The following is a 16,517-nucleotide window of genomic DNA, read 5'->3' on the forward strand; positions in this document are numbered from 1 at the left end:
TCCCAGGAGCCAAAACTGCAGCCTAACTGATCTGAAAGGAGCAGGGAATAGAATGGTCAAGCATGTTTCCAAGTTTAACCTAGGCCTGGCACATCCTCACCAACTGCTCAGATGGCAAGTGGGGGGTAAATAAGAGAAGATAGTAGCAGGAAGGCCCACTTGGGGTGGACACTGATAAAAAACACAAGCAATATCAGACCCACTGTTTTCAGGATGAAAATCCCCAGATGCCCACTTGCTGGTCTACTAGCTACTATGTCATTATCAGCAGGACAAGGGGCAATACTTCTGGAGACTAGAATATGCAAGGAAAAAATTAAGGTGCCTGCCTGTCTGGGGCCTACAAAGACAAACTGGGCTAATTTCATTCATGCCAAATGAAGAAAATTGTTAATTCCTTCATGATTTGTGTTTTAAGGGAGAGTGCTGATCATCAGAAAAATCAAGTAATTCTATCCTGAAGCCCAGGGGGAGAAATGGTGGGCATCGACGGTGGAGGGGGCAATGCTATCTGCCACCATGAAGGGAAAAAGCTATCTTGGTAAACTTTGGTCTTCCACAGGGCATGGAACCAGAGTAGCAAGATCAGGGTCTGCATGACAGATCCTGATTAAGAGCAGGACTTCCTCACATAAGGTACACGAGGGCTGGGTGCGGTTGCTCACGCCTGTAATCCCAGCATTTTGGGAGGCAGAGGTGGGTGGATCACTTGGGGTCAGGAGTTCGAGACTAGCCTGGCCAACATGGTGAAAACCCTGTCTCCGTCTCTACTAAAAAAACAAAAATTAGCCAGTCATGATGGCGCATGCCTGTAATCCCAGCTACTTGGGAGGCTGAGGCAGGAGAATCACTTGAACCCAGAAGGTGGAGGCTGCAGTGAGCTGAGATCACACCACTGCACTCCAGCCAGGGCAACAGAGTGTCTCAAAACAAAGACAAAAACAAAAAACAAAACAAACAAAACCTGTAAGGTGCACAGGTATCTGAGAAGGGTCTAAACACCATAGAACTGCAATCAACATTTTGAATTTATACATGTTTTTCTGGTGAAGGGGTCCCCATTCTCAAATCTTGAGCTTTTAGGAAAAAGTACTAAGCCAGTTTCAGCTTAGAATACAAAAGCCACCAGATACACTTAGAGCCAGTCAAGTCTGAGAGCTCTCAAAGCCATCACTGAAAAGTTGGAACATAGACTCACAGCAGAGACAAGTGAATATTTATTTTTGTGCCTTTCTTCCTATGTGTATTTCATGTCTTTTTCAAAACAAGTCCCCAGGAATCTCCAGATTCAGTTACATCCCTGTGCTTGGTTGCCTGCTGCAGGAGTCTTAGGGAGCCTTGTACAAATGCTAGAGTTACTCATTTACCAACATTAAACCCTAGAATAGAAGATGGAACAAAGCAGGACTCCTTCCTCCATAGAATGTGCTGCTTTCAGACGAGGTGGCAGCCAATGTAGAAAACTCTGGAAATTTTCCTTGGAACTGGACTGTGATGAGAGTTACTTGCCATGAACATAAGCTACTGTCTTTTCTTTGACCCTTCCTTTCCAGTTTTTGAAGATAAACCAGGAAATAATCTTCTCTGAAAATACTTGATAAAAATTCTCCAAAAAACCAAAAACATGTTTCCACTTCATTCATAAAAATTCACTGCAGTTTTGGAACCTGGGTCTAGTTCAGCTGGCGGGTACGCTGCTTGATGCGTTCATCTTGATAGCCAGGTGTGCCAATCTCCTTGAGGAAGCCTATTCTATTTTTGGTAGCATGACAGGCTACTGAGAGGTGGAAAGGGCACAGGAAGAAGAAATTGCTTATCTGGAAAGGCAATTTCATGACTAGTCTTCCAAACAAATGACAACAAACTTCCCCAGATGCTCCTCAATCACTGTGTTGTCTGTCAGAGGGATGGTCTTATTCTTGACCTTGGCTTGTCCACGTTTCAAAATGAGTTCCCAGACAGACTTCAGATTTGGAAATACTCAGGTCCCATAAGGTTCCACTATATAAGCTTCCACTATAAGCAGATTTTTAGATTCTGGGGGGTGACTTTTACAAACACACCTCTAAAAATTTTCTTTAGGTGAAGGCTTGCAATGGTTCTCTGCACCAGTAAACTCACGCCATCAATCCTTTCGATGAATACAACAAAGGCCAAGGAATGTTTATCTGGCAATTCCAAGGCATAAGGTTTCACTTCTAGTCATCTGAGACACACCTGCTTTGACACAAAATATCCTTAAATAGCACACGATTTTTTCAAACCAATAGATGAATATATTACCATATCTAAATTAATTTTCTTAAATGTGGTGGTATAGATACACAATGGAATACTCTTTAGTCTTAAAAAGGGGTAAATCCTATTATTTAAAACAATATAGATAAATTTGGAGGACATTATGCTAGATGGAATAAACCTGACAAAAAAGACACATACTGCATGATCTCATTTATATGTAGAGTCTAACAAAGTTTAACTCAAAAAAGTAGAAAGTGGCATAATGGTTATTAGAGGCCAGGAGTGGTGGGAAAAAAATAAGAAGTTGTTGATCAAAGGGTACAAGGTTTCAAATAGACAGGGAAAATAGGTTTTGAGATCTATTACACAGCAGCATGACTATAGTAAGCTGTATTATATATTTCAAAATAACCGAGAGTAAATTTCAAATATCTCACCACAAAAAATGATTGCTAAGTGAGCTGATAAATATGTTATTTAACATGGCTTATTTCATATTATATACCTATATTAAAACATCCCATTGTATCCCATAAATGTATACATCTTTGTCAATCTAAAATACTAGTAATTAAAAAAAAGAGAAAAACTAAGAAATTAGGCTAGAGAAAAAATGTTTTTTCATCTTAAAATTCCAGGAAACATACACATATATATTTTTATTTCAACTGGCTTGCTCATTTTGTGATGTAGGTAAGTAAACTTTTAATATCATGAATAGTCTGAACCCAACACTCAGGAATAAAATGTTGATTTTTAATGTTCAAAGCAATATAATACTTTAAAAGACTCTAAAGCAACTGTTTAAAATTCTCTAAATGTCTAAATAATTTACTTCACTTTTTAGAGAAGTTATTTGAATTCATATTTTTAAACTACATTTAAATTTAACAAATGAACATAAAGAATTTATTAAATAGATGAAAAAACAATTTGCCTCCTTCTCTAAATTTAAAATTGACAAACACCCAGCATTTAAATGCTTATTTATCTAGTGTTACTGGAGTGTGAATAGTACTCAATAAGAAATCTTTTCATATTTGTATCCATGCTGTATATGAATATATGGGAATTTGCCAAACTCTATTATACCACAGACTGAATAAGAATGAAAATGAGTTAGAAACTGCTAATGTGGCCACCTTGTTTTCAGGACCAGCATTTATTATGATCTAACAGAATCAACAAATAAGAGCTTATAAATTGTCCATACACTTGCTATGTGCTGAGTGCTCTTCTGGCACCTTTATTTGCATTAATTGCTTCAATTTTACCAAAACCCTAGGATTTTGGCAGTATTATCCTCAGTGTACAGCTGAGGAGTCAAGCACAGAGAGGACATAAAACTATTCAGGTCATACAGCCCCTAAGTGGCTGACCTGGGACGCAATCGGGAACCACCTGATACTTAGTTTCAATCTTAACCATTATGCCAAACACACTCTAATCCAATGCTTGTTTTCATTCCTGACCTCACATTTTGACTTTAAGTTTTCTAATTTAGTAGAAACAAAGAGAAACTTAAATACCATTTTTTTAACCCTTAGCTAGTATGTAGAACTTGATTTTCAGTTTAAAGTACTTATTATTAAGTCTAAAACAAATACTTTGGTAGATGAATTCTAACAATGATGTCGCTGTTCTGACTTAAAAAGGCAATAATTTTACGTTTAAAATATATTGAATTTTTACATTAAAAGCTAACATGAGCCTATTATTATATAGAATATTTGTGGTCTGCAGGCACATCATCATCCATTGAGTTTCTGAAAGTTTCAAAAAGAATAATATAAAAATACTTTTGTTGAATAATTAAATAATATTAAGTTTTCTCAGTGACTAAAATAAAATAGATTGGAATTACTGGTCAGTCACTTACAATGTGGTTTTAAATGTTATTTACTGAACATATGTGAAGTTTTTTAAAAAACTCATTTTAACAACTTATTTTCATTGCTTTTTCACATCTATTAAAAAATCAAAATTTCTGTTACTTGAAATCTATAAATTTTGTCCAGATATAATCATAGTGCTAATCTTAAAAGAGCTGTATACTTAGGATTATGGAAAACCTGTCCTCTATTTATACTTAGAAAATAAACTACTGCTTTCAGGTAAACCCAGTGAGGCAACTGTGACTCAAAATCATACGCTATTAAAATATTAATGCTATCATCCAGATGAAATTTTATGTATCTGCATGTTCAAGTTGTTTAACTTAATAATTCAGAAACTAAATTTTTATAAACTATAAAAAATAAACTAAAAATATAAAGAATTGTTTTTTCTCAGTTTTTAAATACTATCATTATTTCTAGTTGACTTAACAGTAGATTTTAGATGCTGTCACTGTAGAAACTAGAAATGTCATGATTGACTCTGCTTTACTTTCTGCCTTCCTATTTCACACAAACAGAGCAGCACAAGAAAGGCCAGAAGTGCTACATTTTTGTCATTGTTGTTGTTGAGAGGGAGTCACTCTTGTCACCCAAACTGGAGTGCTATGGTGCAATCTTGGCTCACTGCAACCTCTGCCTCCTGGGCTCAAGCGATTCTCCTGCCTCTGACTCTTGAGTAGGTGGGATTACAGGTGTGCACAAACGTGCCAAGCTAATTTTGTATTTTTAGTAGAGATGGGGTTTCACCATGGGCAGCCTGATCTCATTGACCTCAGGTGATTTGCCCACCTTGGCCTCCCAAAGTGCTGGGATTACGTGCATGACCCATTGCGCCTGGCCAGAAATGCTACATTTCGATTCAAACACATTAGTACCCTTCTAGGGAGAATATATGTGTGAGCATATTAACTTGAAATTCATGGCATCTTTTGTTGAAGTACAGACTTCTATATGGCAAATAATAAAAACAGAAATCTAGCACTGCAATTCAATCAGAAAGGTATTCTAAACCTTCTTAACCCATTGTTCCTTTTTTTACCAGAATGATTGTGATGGAGTAAGCATTTGCAGCAATGTAGGTCTTGAATAACCCACACTGTCTGTTTCATCATTTTTGAGCTATGGCAGTAAGACTTTTATGCGTTTTTTAAAAATGTTTCCTTTTCCTAATTCAGCAATTTAGCATGATTTTCACAGCCTCACATTTTCAAAAATGGTTCATTCTGAAAAAAAAAGGGGGATTAAACATACCATTTTTCCCTAAAAAGAGTTGAATTACAAATTAACTCTATAGTGTATGGTACAGAGAATAAGTGATAAAGATGTAGAGTCATTTATTTTGCTGCATACTTAGGAATAAAACACTTCTCAGGCTATAGGCCAAGAGCTTTCAGAGACAGTAGCTTATAGAATGCAAAGAGACCTGGTAAACAAACATTCATTCCTATGCCTTAAGGAGTAAATAATTATTTCACCACTAATTACAACTATTAACCCAGAACTGGAGAAATCTAACATGTCATTATACCACAAAGGATTTTATTATTTTATTTTAAATTCAGAAAGTACATATGCAGATTTGTAACATTGGTATATTGCATGACGTTGAGGTTAGGGCACTTAATAATCCCATTTCCCAAGCAGTATATATCATATCTGATAGTTTCTCAATACTTGTCTCCCTTCTTTTTTTCTTTTTAAAATTCCCAGTGTTTACTGTTTCCATCTTTGTTTCCATGTGCACCCAATGTTTAGTTCCCACATATAAGTGAGAACATGTGGTATTTGTTTTTCTGATTTGTGTTAATTTGCTTAGAATATGGCCTTCTGCTGTATACATGTTGCTGCACAAAAAATTACTTTACTATTTTCTGTGGCTGCATAGTATTGCATGGTGTATAAGTACCTCATTATTCTTATCCAATCTAAGATTCCTAAGTATCTAGTTTAATTATATGTCTTTGCTTTTGTAAATAGTGCTGCAATAAACATGTGATTGTTTAGTGTCTTCTTGGCAAACTTCTTTATTCTCCTTTGGCTATATACCCACTGATGAGGCTGATGGGTCAAATGGCAATTTTATTTTTAGTTATTTGAGATATCTCCAAACTACTTTCCACAGGAGCTGAATTAATTTGCATTCTCACCAAGTGTATAAAAATTTCCTTTTCTTCAAAACTACATCTGCTTTTTCACTTTTTAATAACACCAATTCTAACTGGTGTAAAATGGCACCACACTGTCATTTTGATGTACATCACTCTGATGATTACGAATATTGAGCAATTTTTTTTGCATGTTTATTGCCAGCTCTTAGGTCTTCCTTTGAGAAGTGCCTATTTCATTTGTCTCCCTTTTTCTTATTAAATTTCTCATAAATTCTGTATATTAATCCTTTCTATATGCAGTTTACAAATTTTTAATTCCATAATGCAGGTTGTCTGTTTACTTGGCTAATAGTTTCTTTTGCTGTGTAGAAGCTCTTTAAGTAGACGGAATTTTTGATTTTTGTGTTGCACTCACTTTTAAAATGTTAGTCATAAATTTTCTTTAGGGGCCAGTATCTAGAATAATTTCTAGGTGTTCACCTAGGATTTCTATAGCTTGAAGTCTCACAGTTATTAATCTATCTTTAGTCATGTTTCTTATATGGTAAGAGGTAGGGGTCCAGTTTTCTTCTTCTGCACATGACTAACCAGTTTTCTCAGTACCATTTATTGAACAGGGAGTTAATTCCCATTCATCTATTTCTGTTGACTTTGTCAAAAATAAGTTGGTTGTAGAAGTGTACCTTTATTTCAGGGCTCTCTCATCTGTTCCAGGGGTCTACATATATATTACTGTAACAGAACCATGTGATACTGGTAACTGTAGCTTGTAGTACAGTTTGAACTCAGGTAAAGTGAGGCCTCCAGGTTTTTACTTTTTGCGTATAAAGTTGCCTTGGCTATTTGGGTCTTTTTATTCTTCCATATAAATCTTAGAATAGTATTTTTTTCTATAAAAATGGCATTGATAGCGTGATAGAAATAACACTTAATCTGAAGGTTGCTTTAGTCGGCCTAGACATTTGAATTATATTGATTATTCAATTCAATGAGCATGGAATGCTTTTCCATTAATATTTATGTTGTCTCTAATTTCTTTCAGCAGTATTCTGTGGTTCTCCTTGTAGAGATATGTTACTTCTTTGATTTAATGTTATTTCTAGGTATTATTTTTTATTAGTGTCTATTGTAAATAGAACCATGTTCTTAATTTTAGTCTCAGCTTCAATGTTATTGGTGTGCAGAAATGCTACTCATTTGCCTTTATTGATTTTATATTCAGAGACTTTACTGAAGTCATTTTTAGAATTAGGAGTCTTTTGGTGAAATCTAGGTAGAAAATTATGTCATCAGTGAAGATAATTTAACTTTCTCTATTTTTACATAAATGCCTTTTATTTTGTTAGATTGCTCTGGCTAGGACTTCCAGAACTATGTTGATAGGAGTGTTTACAGTAGATATTCTGGTCTTATTTCCATTCATGTGAAGAATGCATCCACACTGGCTTGTTCAGTATGATATTGGCTTAGAATTTGTACTAGATGGCTCTTACTATATTGAGGTATGTTTTGCCATTGCCTAGTTTGTTGAGAATATTTTCATAAATATTGGATTTTCTTAAGTGCTTTTTCTGCATCTATTTTGTTAATCATATAACTTTTTGCTATTATTTTTACAAGGTAAATTGCACTTATTGATTTGCATATAATGAAACATTCTTGAATACACAGAATAAAACGATTGTGGCAAAATACTTTTTTATTTGCTTATGAACTCAGCTTGCTGGTATTTCATGGAGAATTTGTATTAATGTTCACAGGAATATTGGCTTGTGTTTTTCTTTTGTTATTGTTGTGTCTTCACTAGATTCTAGTATCAAGATAATACTGATTTCATATAATGAGTTAGGGTGGAATCTCACCTTGATTTTCCTGGAATACATTCAGTAGAGTTAGTACCAGCTCATCTTTGTATATGTGGTAGAATTTGGCTGTGAATTCATCTGATCCAAGGCTTTTTATTATTATTATTATTCTGAGACAGAGTTTCATTCTTATTGCCCAGGCTGGAGTGCAATGGTGTGATCTCAGCTCACCACAACCTCCACCACCCAGGTTGAGGCAATTCTCCTGCCTCAGCCTCCCAAGTAGTTGGAATTACAGGCATGTGCCACCACACCTGGCTAATTTTTGTATTTTTAGTAGAGACGGGGTTTTTCTTGTTTTTCAGGCTGGTCTTGAACTCCCGACCTCAGGTGACCACCTGCCTCGGCCTCAAAAAAGTGTTGGGATTACAGGCATGAGCCACCACACCCAGCCATCCAGGGCTTTCTATGATTGGTATGTTTTATATTACTTATTCAATCTCACCATACATTTTACACATTTTTGCTCTGTTCAAGACTTCTTTTTTTTCTGGTTCAATCGTGGAAAGCTGTGGGTATTCAGAAGATTATTTATTTCCCATAAATTTTGTAATTTGCATGCATAATGATGTTCATAGTAGTCTTTAAAACTTTTTTTATTTATGTAGGATTAGTTATGATTTCACAACTCTAAAATTTAAATAGTTGCAGAATAAAAGTTTGACATAATTTAACATCCCCTTATGCTAAATCTCTGAAAACACTAGGTACAGAAAAAATCATCTGAAGCCAATAAATCTCATGTGTAGCAAAAAACACCTAAGAACCTACTAAACAGGAAAAGTTGTAAGTTTTTACTCTATGAGCTAGAACATGGATGTCCACTTTCTTCAGTCCTACTAAACAATGGTACAAAATGTCCAAGACAGAGAAATTAGAGAATAAAATCAAAGGAATTCAGATTGAATAAAAGAAGTTAAATTATCCTGTTTGAAGATGACATAATCTTATGTATAGAAAAGTTGAACACTTTACTAAAAACTATCAGAACTATTAAACAAATTCATTAAACTTGCAGAACACAAAAGCAACATCCTAAAGTCAGTAGGACTTCTATACCCTGACAACTATCTCAAAATGAAATTTAAAAACAATCTTATCCACAATAACTGTAGTAACTATACTTTGAAATAAATTCAACCAAAAAGTTGAAGCACTTTACATTATACACTAAAGAACATTAAATAATACAAAAATGGAAAATATTACTCATTCACGAATTGGCATTAATATTATCAACTATCTGTATTACACAAAATGATCTACAGATACAATGGAACCTCTATCAAAATACCAGTAACATACTTAAAAAGGTGACAGTTTCTTAGGGAAAAGACAGTCTTCAATAAATGGTGTTGAGAAAACTTTATATCCACATTCAAAGCAATAAAATGAGATCCTCATCTCAGAATTCAAAATAAATTAGTTACTTAAATGGAAGACTGGAAACTCTAAAACTACTATAAAAATATAGACTAAAAGGCTCACAACATTGGTCCTGGGCAATGACTTTTTAAATTAAATGTCAAAATCCCAGAGAACAAAAGAAAAAGTGGAAGAGTCAGATTATTTCAAATTAAAAACCTGCTGCATGGAATCTAATACAATCAACATTACAAGACAACTAAACAATGGGAGAAAGTATTTGCAAATTATTGAGTGACAAGGGGATAATATAAAAAATATGCAAGAAACTCAAATGACTGCACAACAAAAAACAACTATGAGCAAAAGGCTTAAATATTTTTCAAAAGACATGGCCAACAGATACATTAAAAAATGCTCAGTGTCAATTATTGTCAGAGAAAGGCAATAAAAAATACCTATGAGCTATCAAATCACTCCTGTTACAATAATTCTTACAAAAATGAAAAAGAAAAAAGCATTGGTAAAGATGTAAAGAAAATGCTTGCACACTGTTGGTTTGAATGTAAATGAGGACAACCATTAAAAAAAGAGAGATTTCTGAAAAAAATTTAAAATCAGTCTACCATATAATACAGTAATTGCACTTTTAGATATATATTGGGGAACCTGCCCCGATAGTCACATAGGTTCTTTTCTACTTTCCCTAAGTGTCGGCCGGTTTGAGAAATAAAGGGACAGAGTACAAGAAGAGAGAAATTTTAAAGCTGGGCGTCCAGGGGAGAGATCGCATGTTGGTAGGTTCCATGATGCCCCACAAGCCGCAAAACCAGCAGGTTTTTATTAGGGACTTTCAAAAGGGGAGGGCGTGTGCAAATAGGTGTGGGTCACTGAGATCATGTACTTCACAAAGTAATAGAATACCACAAGGCAAATGGAGGCAGGGAGAGATCACAGGACCACAGGACCGGGGTGAAATTAAAATTGCTAATGAAGTTTCCGGCACCATTGTCATTGATAACATCTTATCAGGAGACAGTGTTTTGAGAGCAACCATTCTGACCAAAATTTATTAGGTGGGAATTTCCTCTTCCTAATAAGCCTGGGAGCGCTATGGGAGACTAGCGTTTATTTCATCCCTACAGTCTCAACCATAGAAGACAGCCCCACTCAAGAGAGCCATTTCAGAGACCCACCCCCAGGCACGTATTCTTTCCCAGGGATGTTCCCTGCTGAGAAAAAGAATTCAGTGATATTTCTTCCATTTGCTTTTGAAAGAAGAGAAATATGGCTCTGTTCCGCCTGGCTCACCGGTGGTCAGAGTTTAAGGTTATCTCTCTTGTTCCCTAAACGTTGCTGTTATCCTGTTCTTTTTTAAAGGTGCCCAGATTTCATATTGTTCAAACACACATGCTCTACAATTTGTGCATGTAACACAATTATTACAGGGTCCTGAGGCAACATACATCCTCCTCAGCTGACAGGATTAAGAGATTAAAGACAGGCATAGGAAATCACAAGAGTATTGACTGGGGAAGTGATAAGTGTCCATGAAATCTTCACAATTTGTTTAGAGATTGCAGTAAAGACAGGCATAGGAAATTATAAAAGTATTAATTTGGGGAACTAATAAATGTCCATGAAATCTTCACAATCCACATTCTTCTGCCATGGCTTCAGCCAGTCCCTCCGTTTGGGGTCCCTGACTTCCCGCAACAGATATATATTCAAAATAGAATAAGAATGAACAAATACTTGCACTTCTATGTTGTTTGCAGCACTCTTCACAATAGCCCAAATGTAGAATCAACGGTTCAATATCTAATACATAAATGAATAAATGTTATATATACAAAATGGATTATTTATCTTAAAAAAATTATATTATTTTCAATGACATGGGTTAACCTAGAAGAGATTAGTTGAATTAAGTCACAGAAAGACTAGTATCTCACAATTCCACTTACACATGGATTCTAAAAAACTTAATCTCATTGAAGTACAGAGTAAAATAGTGACCACCAGGTGCCAAGGTATTTAGAAGAAAAGGGGGGTTGGAAAAATGTCTATCAAAGAATACATAATTATGGTTGCATAGGAAGAATAAGTCCAAGAGATTTATTGTACAGCATGGTGACTATAGTGCATAATAATGTATTTGTATTTTTGAAAAATACTAAGACAATGCCATGTGGTCTCACTGCAAAAATGTTAGCTCTGTGAATTAATGCATTTATTACACACGATTAAGCATTTGACAATGTATATATACTTCCAAATGTCATATCTTAAAGAATAAATACCCATTTCATCTATCAAGTTAAAATTGTATTTTTAAAACTTTATAGAAAGTTAACAATATTTCAAATATGTTCTGTATGTCATAAACTTGCCTGAATAGTACTAACAATATACAGCTTTGTGCGGTTTTGTCATTTGTCAATTATAACCATAGAATCTCTGATAGTTAACATCATGTTCTGGACACAGCACAGCACAGTGCCTGGGAGAAGCCAATGTACTTTAGGGCTTTTACTTGAAGTTTGGGACACCTGGAGTTTCTGGTGATGATGGTAATGAAATGAAAGAGAGTAAAAGTGCAAGCATTGCTGGTGGTCCCATGACTGGCCACTCTGTAAACACAGTAAACAACTTCGCAAGCAAAATAACAGAAAATCTTTTAATTCAAAAACGCATAACCTTCACGTTTTCCAGAGAAAATAGCCAGGGAGTTGGCTACAGTTAGGTGACAAAGTATAAAAACTGTATGCTAAACTTCACCCAATAACAAAAGTATATAAAATAACAGTGAGAAATTCCTTCAAATTGTAATATCAATATCAAAAATTATTCAAATTTAAAATCTACACAGGTAATTTTATTATTTTGCAAATTTTAACATTCACACTTAAATACAGAAAATTCGGCATGGAAACATAAGTTGTGCTATATCACAAAACATTAAAAATTCCTTACCATTAACTGTTAGAAATTTAATTTTGAAGATATATTTTATATTTGACACACTTTGTGTAAGAATCTTTTAAAATTTTACTTTTACAAACAAAAACAATGGTAAATGATTTAATTCTCTCCCCTGTGGATACTGTATGCCTTTATCTTTATCTGATGTCAAAGTTATATTGATAAGCAAACTCTCCAGTTAAAACGAACTTTTAGTACATTAAAAATACCAACTTTCGGGCTGTGAGCAGTGGCTCACGCCTGTAATCTCAGCACTTTGGAAGGCCAAGGTGGGCAGATAACCTGAAGTCGGGAGTTTGAGACCAGCCTGACCAACATGGAAAAACCCTGTCTCTATTAAGAATACAAAATTAGCCGAGTGTGGTGGTACATGCCTGTAATCCCAGCTACTTGGGAGGCTGAGGCAGGAGAATCACTTAAACCCAAGAGGCAGAGGTTGTGGTGACCCGAGATTGCCATTGAACTACAGCCTGGGCAACAAGAGTGAAACTCCATCTCAAAAAACAAAACAAAAAAACAGCTTTCTCATCAAAATCTACAATACTATGTGAAATGACATGGCATAAAAATAAAAGTGAGAACACTGTAGCCACAACACAGAAAGAAAAGGTCTGTGATGCATACATAGTTGGAATACACATAAGACAGAAAAACTGAAGATAATCAGAAAATAAAGGCAGAATTTATCTTTAAATTCAAGTGTCAGGTGTGCAGCCTGGAAAAAATGTTCTCTCCACATGAAGAATCAATGTTATTTCTTCACCATTGATATTTTCCATCTCTGACTTGAACTTGCAAACTAACTACAGCAGAAATTATGGAGCATCTGTTACATGAGAAGCACTGTCATTTTTGTTTGCTACACTCAATATATCAAAACATCTTTGCCGGATGTGGTGGCTCAAACCTGTAATCCCAGCACTTTGGGAGGCCGAGACTGTCGAATCACCTGAGGCCAGGAGTTCAAGACAAGCCTGGCCAACATGGTGAAACCCCGTCTCCACTAAAAATAGAAAAATTAGGCAGGTTTCATGGCAGGCACGTGTAATCCCAGCTACTGGGAAGGCTGAGACAGGGGGACTTGTTTGAACTTGAGAGGTGGAGGTTGCAGTGAGCCGAGATCATCCCACTGCACTCCAGCCTGTGTGACAGAGTGAGACTCTGTCTCAAAAAACAAAACAAAACAATGACAGAAAAAAACAAAAAAAGAAAAACCCAAAATCCTCATGACTCATAAAGCCTCCCAAGTAGTTACCTGAATAAATTGGCTCAACAGATAAATTTACTTCTGTCAATTTTAAAAAGTGAAAGGAACAACAACTGTATAGTAGGCTTATAGAAGGTTCTCCAATTGAACACAATGAAGTGCTCTAACTAAAAAGTATAAATATACTAATTATGGAATTGCATCTAAAAATTATTTCATGTGCCCTACTAAATTTTATGAAAATTAATTACTAACCAGCTCACAATGAATACTTCTTATACTATAAAACAAAAAATTATAAGAAACAGGAAAAGTGTGAATCTGTACAGTAATGAATTAAATAAAAAGTATAGGTCTGTATTCAGCATTCTTGGTTTTTAGTTTTCTAGTAAATTAGACACCTTCTTAAAATAATTTGTTTTGTTCTAGTATTTCTTTTTTTCTGAAAATAAGTAAAACTCATACATACACAAACACACTTACTCTACAATTGTATTACAATTAAAGTATATCATTAGACTACCATGTATATTTAAATTTATGTGAATCAGAACTCAAAGTCTGTATGTGTTTGCAGGCAGAGAGTTCACATGTTCAAAGAAAAATATATAACAAATTTTTAAAAATACTTATTCAGGACTTAGATAGGTATGGATTTTCTTTATATTTTTCTGATTTTTATTATGACCATAAAAATAAAAGATACAGCATGAAGTAATTTGTGAGTTGAATTATATCATTACTAACTTCCCCCCAAAAAAGCTTAAGTTTTTTCAATGAAAATAGCATATTTTGAATGCAATTGTTACTCTCCAATTTTCTTATTTTAAAGTTATATACAAATAATTTATCTAACAACTTTAGTTTTGGGTAATTTTCTACAGTCAACACTCTGATTTAGTGTAATGTCTGGAGGGTCAGTGTCTTAGTTATTTCAATTGTGAAATATCTGAGGCTGACATAGACTTAATTTTGAAGTAAATGTCTTTTTCATATTTACTGCATCTGTAAAAATATATTTTATTATGAACTCTCTGGGTTTTTTAGCTGTCATTTTTTAACAACTCTTCAGTCAAAATCATTACATTTATTAGGTTTTTCTCCAATATAAATTCCCTGATGTTGAACAAGTTTTGAGAAACTGCTTCAGGGTTTTCCTCTAATACCAAATCTGCACAATAATATCTATGACACAAGTAATCATACTACAACCTCCTGTATATTTGTAATGTTTGTCTTCAGAATGAATACTCTTCTTCACTTTAACAGCTTATATTTTCTGAAAGATATTTAGACAGTAGTTGCACTTACAATGCTTTTATTAAGTATGAGTTCTTGGATGATGATTAAGATATGAGCAGATATCAATGGCTTTTCTACGTTCTTTATAATTGTACAATTTTTTTCTCAAGTATAAATGCTTTCTTGTGCAATAAAATGTGAGCACTAGTTAAAGGTTTTGTCACATTCTTCACACCTGTAGTTTTCTACAGTATGAATTATCTTACCTACAATCAATAGTGACAACCATTTAAAGTCTTTGATACATTCTTCACATTTCTGGGGTCTGATTTATGATTTATATTTTCAAAAGTTTGAGGTGGGGCAGGCATGGTGGCTCATGCCTGTAATCTCAGCACTTTGGGAGGCCAAGGCAGGAGTATTATGAGGTCAGGAGATCGAGACCATCCTGGCTAACACAGTGAAACCCCGTCTCTACTAAAAAATACAAAAAATTAGCCGGGCATGGTGGCGGGTACCTGTACTCCCAGCTACTTGTGAGGCTGAGGCAGGAGAATGGCGTGAACCCAGGAGGCAGAGCTTGGTGAGCTGAGATCATGCTACTGCACTCCAGCCTGGGTGACAGAGCGAGACTCCATCAAAAAATAAAAAATGTTTGAGGTGTTGTTAAAAGCATTGTCCCACCTTTTAGGTTTGTAGAGTTTTTCTCCAATATAAATTATTTTATGTCTGCTATGAACTGAGGACTCGTAAAAGGCTTTGCCACATTCTTCGTGCTAGCAGGGTTTCTCTCCAGTATGAATTGTGTGTAATAAGTGTTGAGAACTTGTTAAAATCTTTGTCACATTTTTCACATTTGTTGGAATTCTCTCCAGTATGAACTACCTTATGTTTAGTAAAGGTTAATAATACACTAAAGGCTTTGCCATGTTAACATTAGCAGAGTTTCCAACCATTACGCATCATCTTATGTTTTGTAAGGCTTAAGGACCAGTTAAAAACTTTCCCACATTTATCACAAGCATAGGGTTTCTCTTCAGTGTGAAGTCCCTTATGGTTAATAAGGGTTGAGGACTGGTAAAAAGCTTCCTACATGCTTCAGTATGAATTCTTTTATGTTTACCAAGGGCTGAGGATTCACAAAAGCCTTTGCCACATTCTTCACATTTGTATAGGGTTTTTCTTTAGCATGAATTCTTAAGTAAAGGCTGAGAATACACCAAAGCCTTTCCCCACTTTTCACATTTGTAGGGTTTCTCTGCGGTATGAATTGCCTTATGTGTAATAAGGATTGAGGACCAGTTAAAGGCTTTGCCATATTCTTCCCATGTGTAGGGTTGCTATCCAGTATGAATTCTCTTATGTCTAGTAAGGTTTGAGAAATAGTTAAAAGATTTTCCACATTCTTCACATTTGTAAACCTCTCCAGTATGAATTATCTTATGTATACTAAGGTTTGATGGCTGGTTAAAAGCTTTGCCACATTCTTCACATTTGAAGGGTTTTTATTCACTATGAATTCTCTTACGTGTAGTAAGGGATGAGGAGTCACAAAAGCCTTTGCCACATTCTTCACATTTGTAGGGTTTCTCTCCACTATGAATCT

General features: G+C 35.0%; 1 protein-coding gene across 1 annotated transcript in view; it reads right to left on the reverse strand.

Annotated features, from left to right (window-relative positions):
• LOC129394125 (zinc finger protein 85-like) overlaps positions 1-16,517 on the reverse strand; it is a 60,442-nt gene that overhangs the window by 25,247 nt on the left and 18,678 nt on the right. The window contains 1 exon segment of the mRNA XM_063598081.1: positions 16,336-16,517. Within this exon segment, the coding sequence (XP_063454151.1) occupies positions 16,336-16,517 (182 nt within the window).

This window comes from Pan paniscus, chromosome 18 (assembly GCF_029289425.2).
Source record: "Pan paniscus chromosome 18, NHGRI_mPanPan1-v2.0_pri, whole genome shotgun sequence".
NCBI lineage: Eukaryota > Metazoa > Chordata > Mammalia > Primates > Hominidae > Pan > Pan paniscus.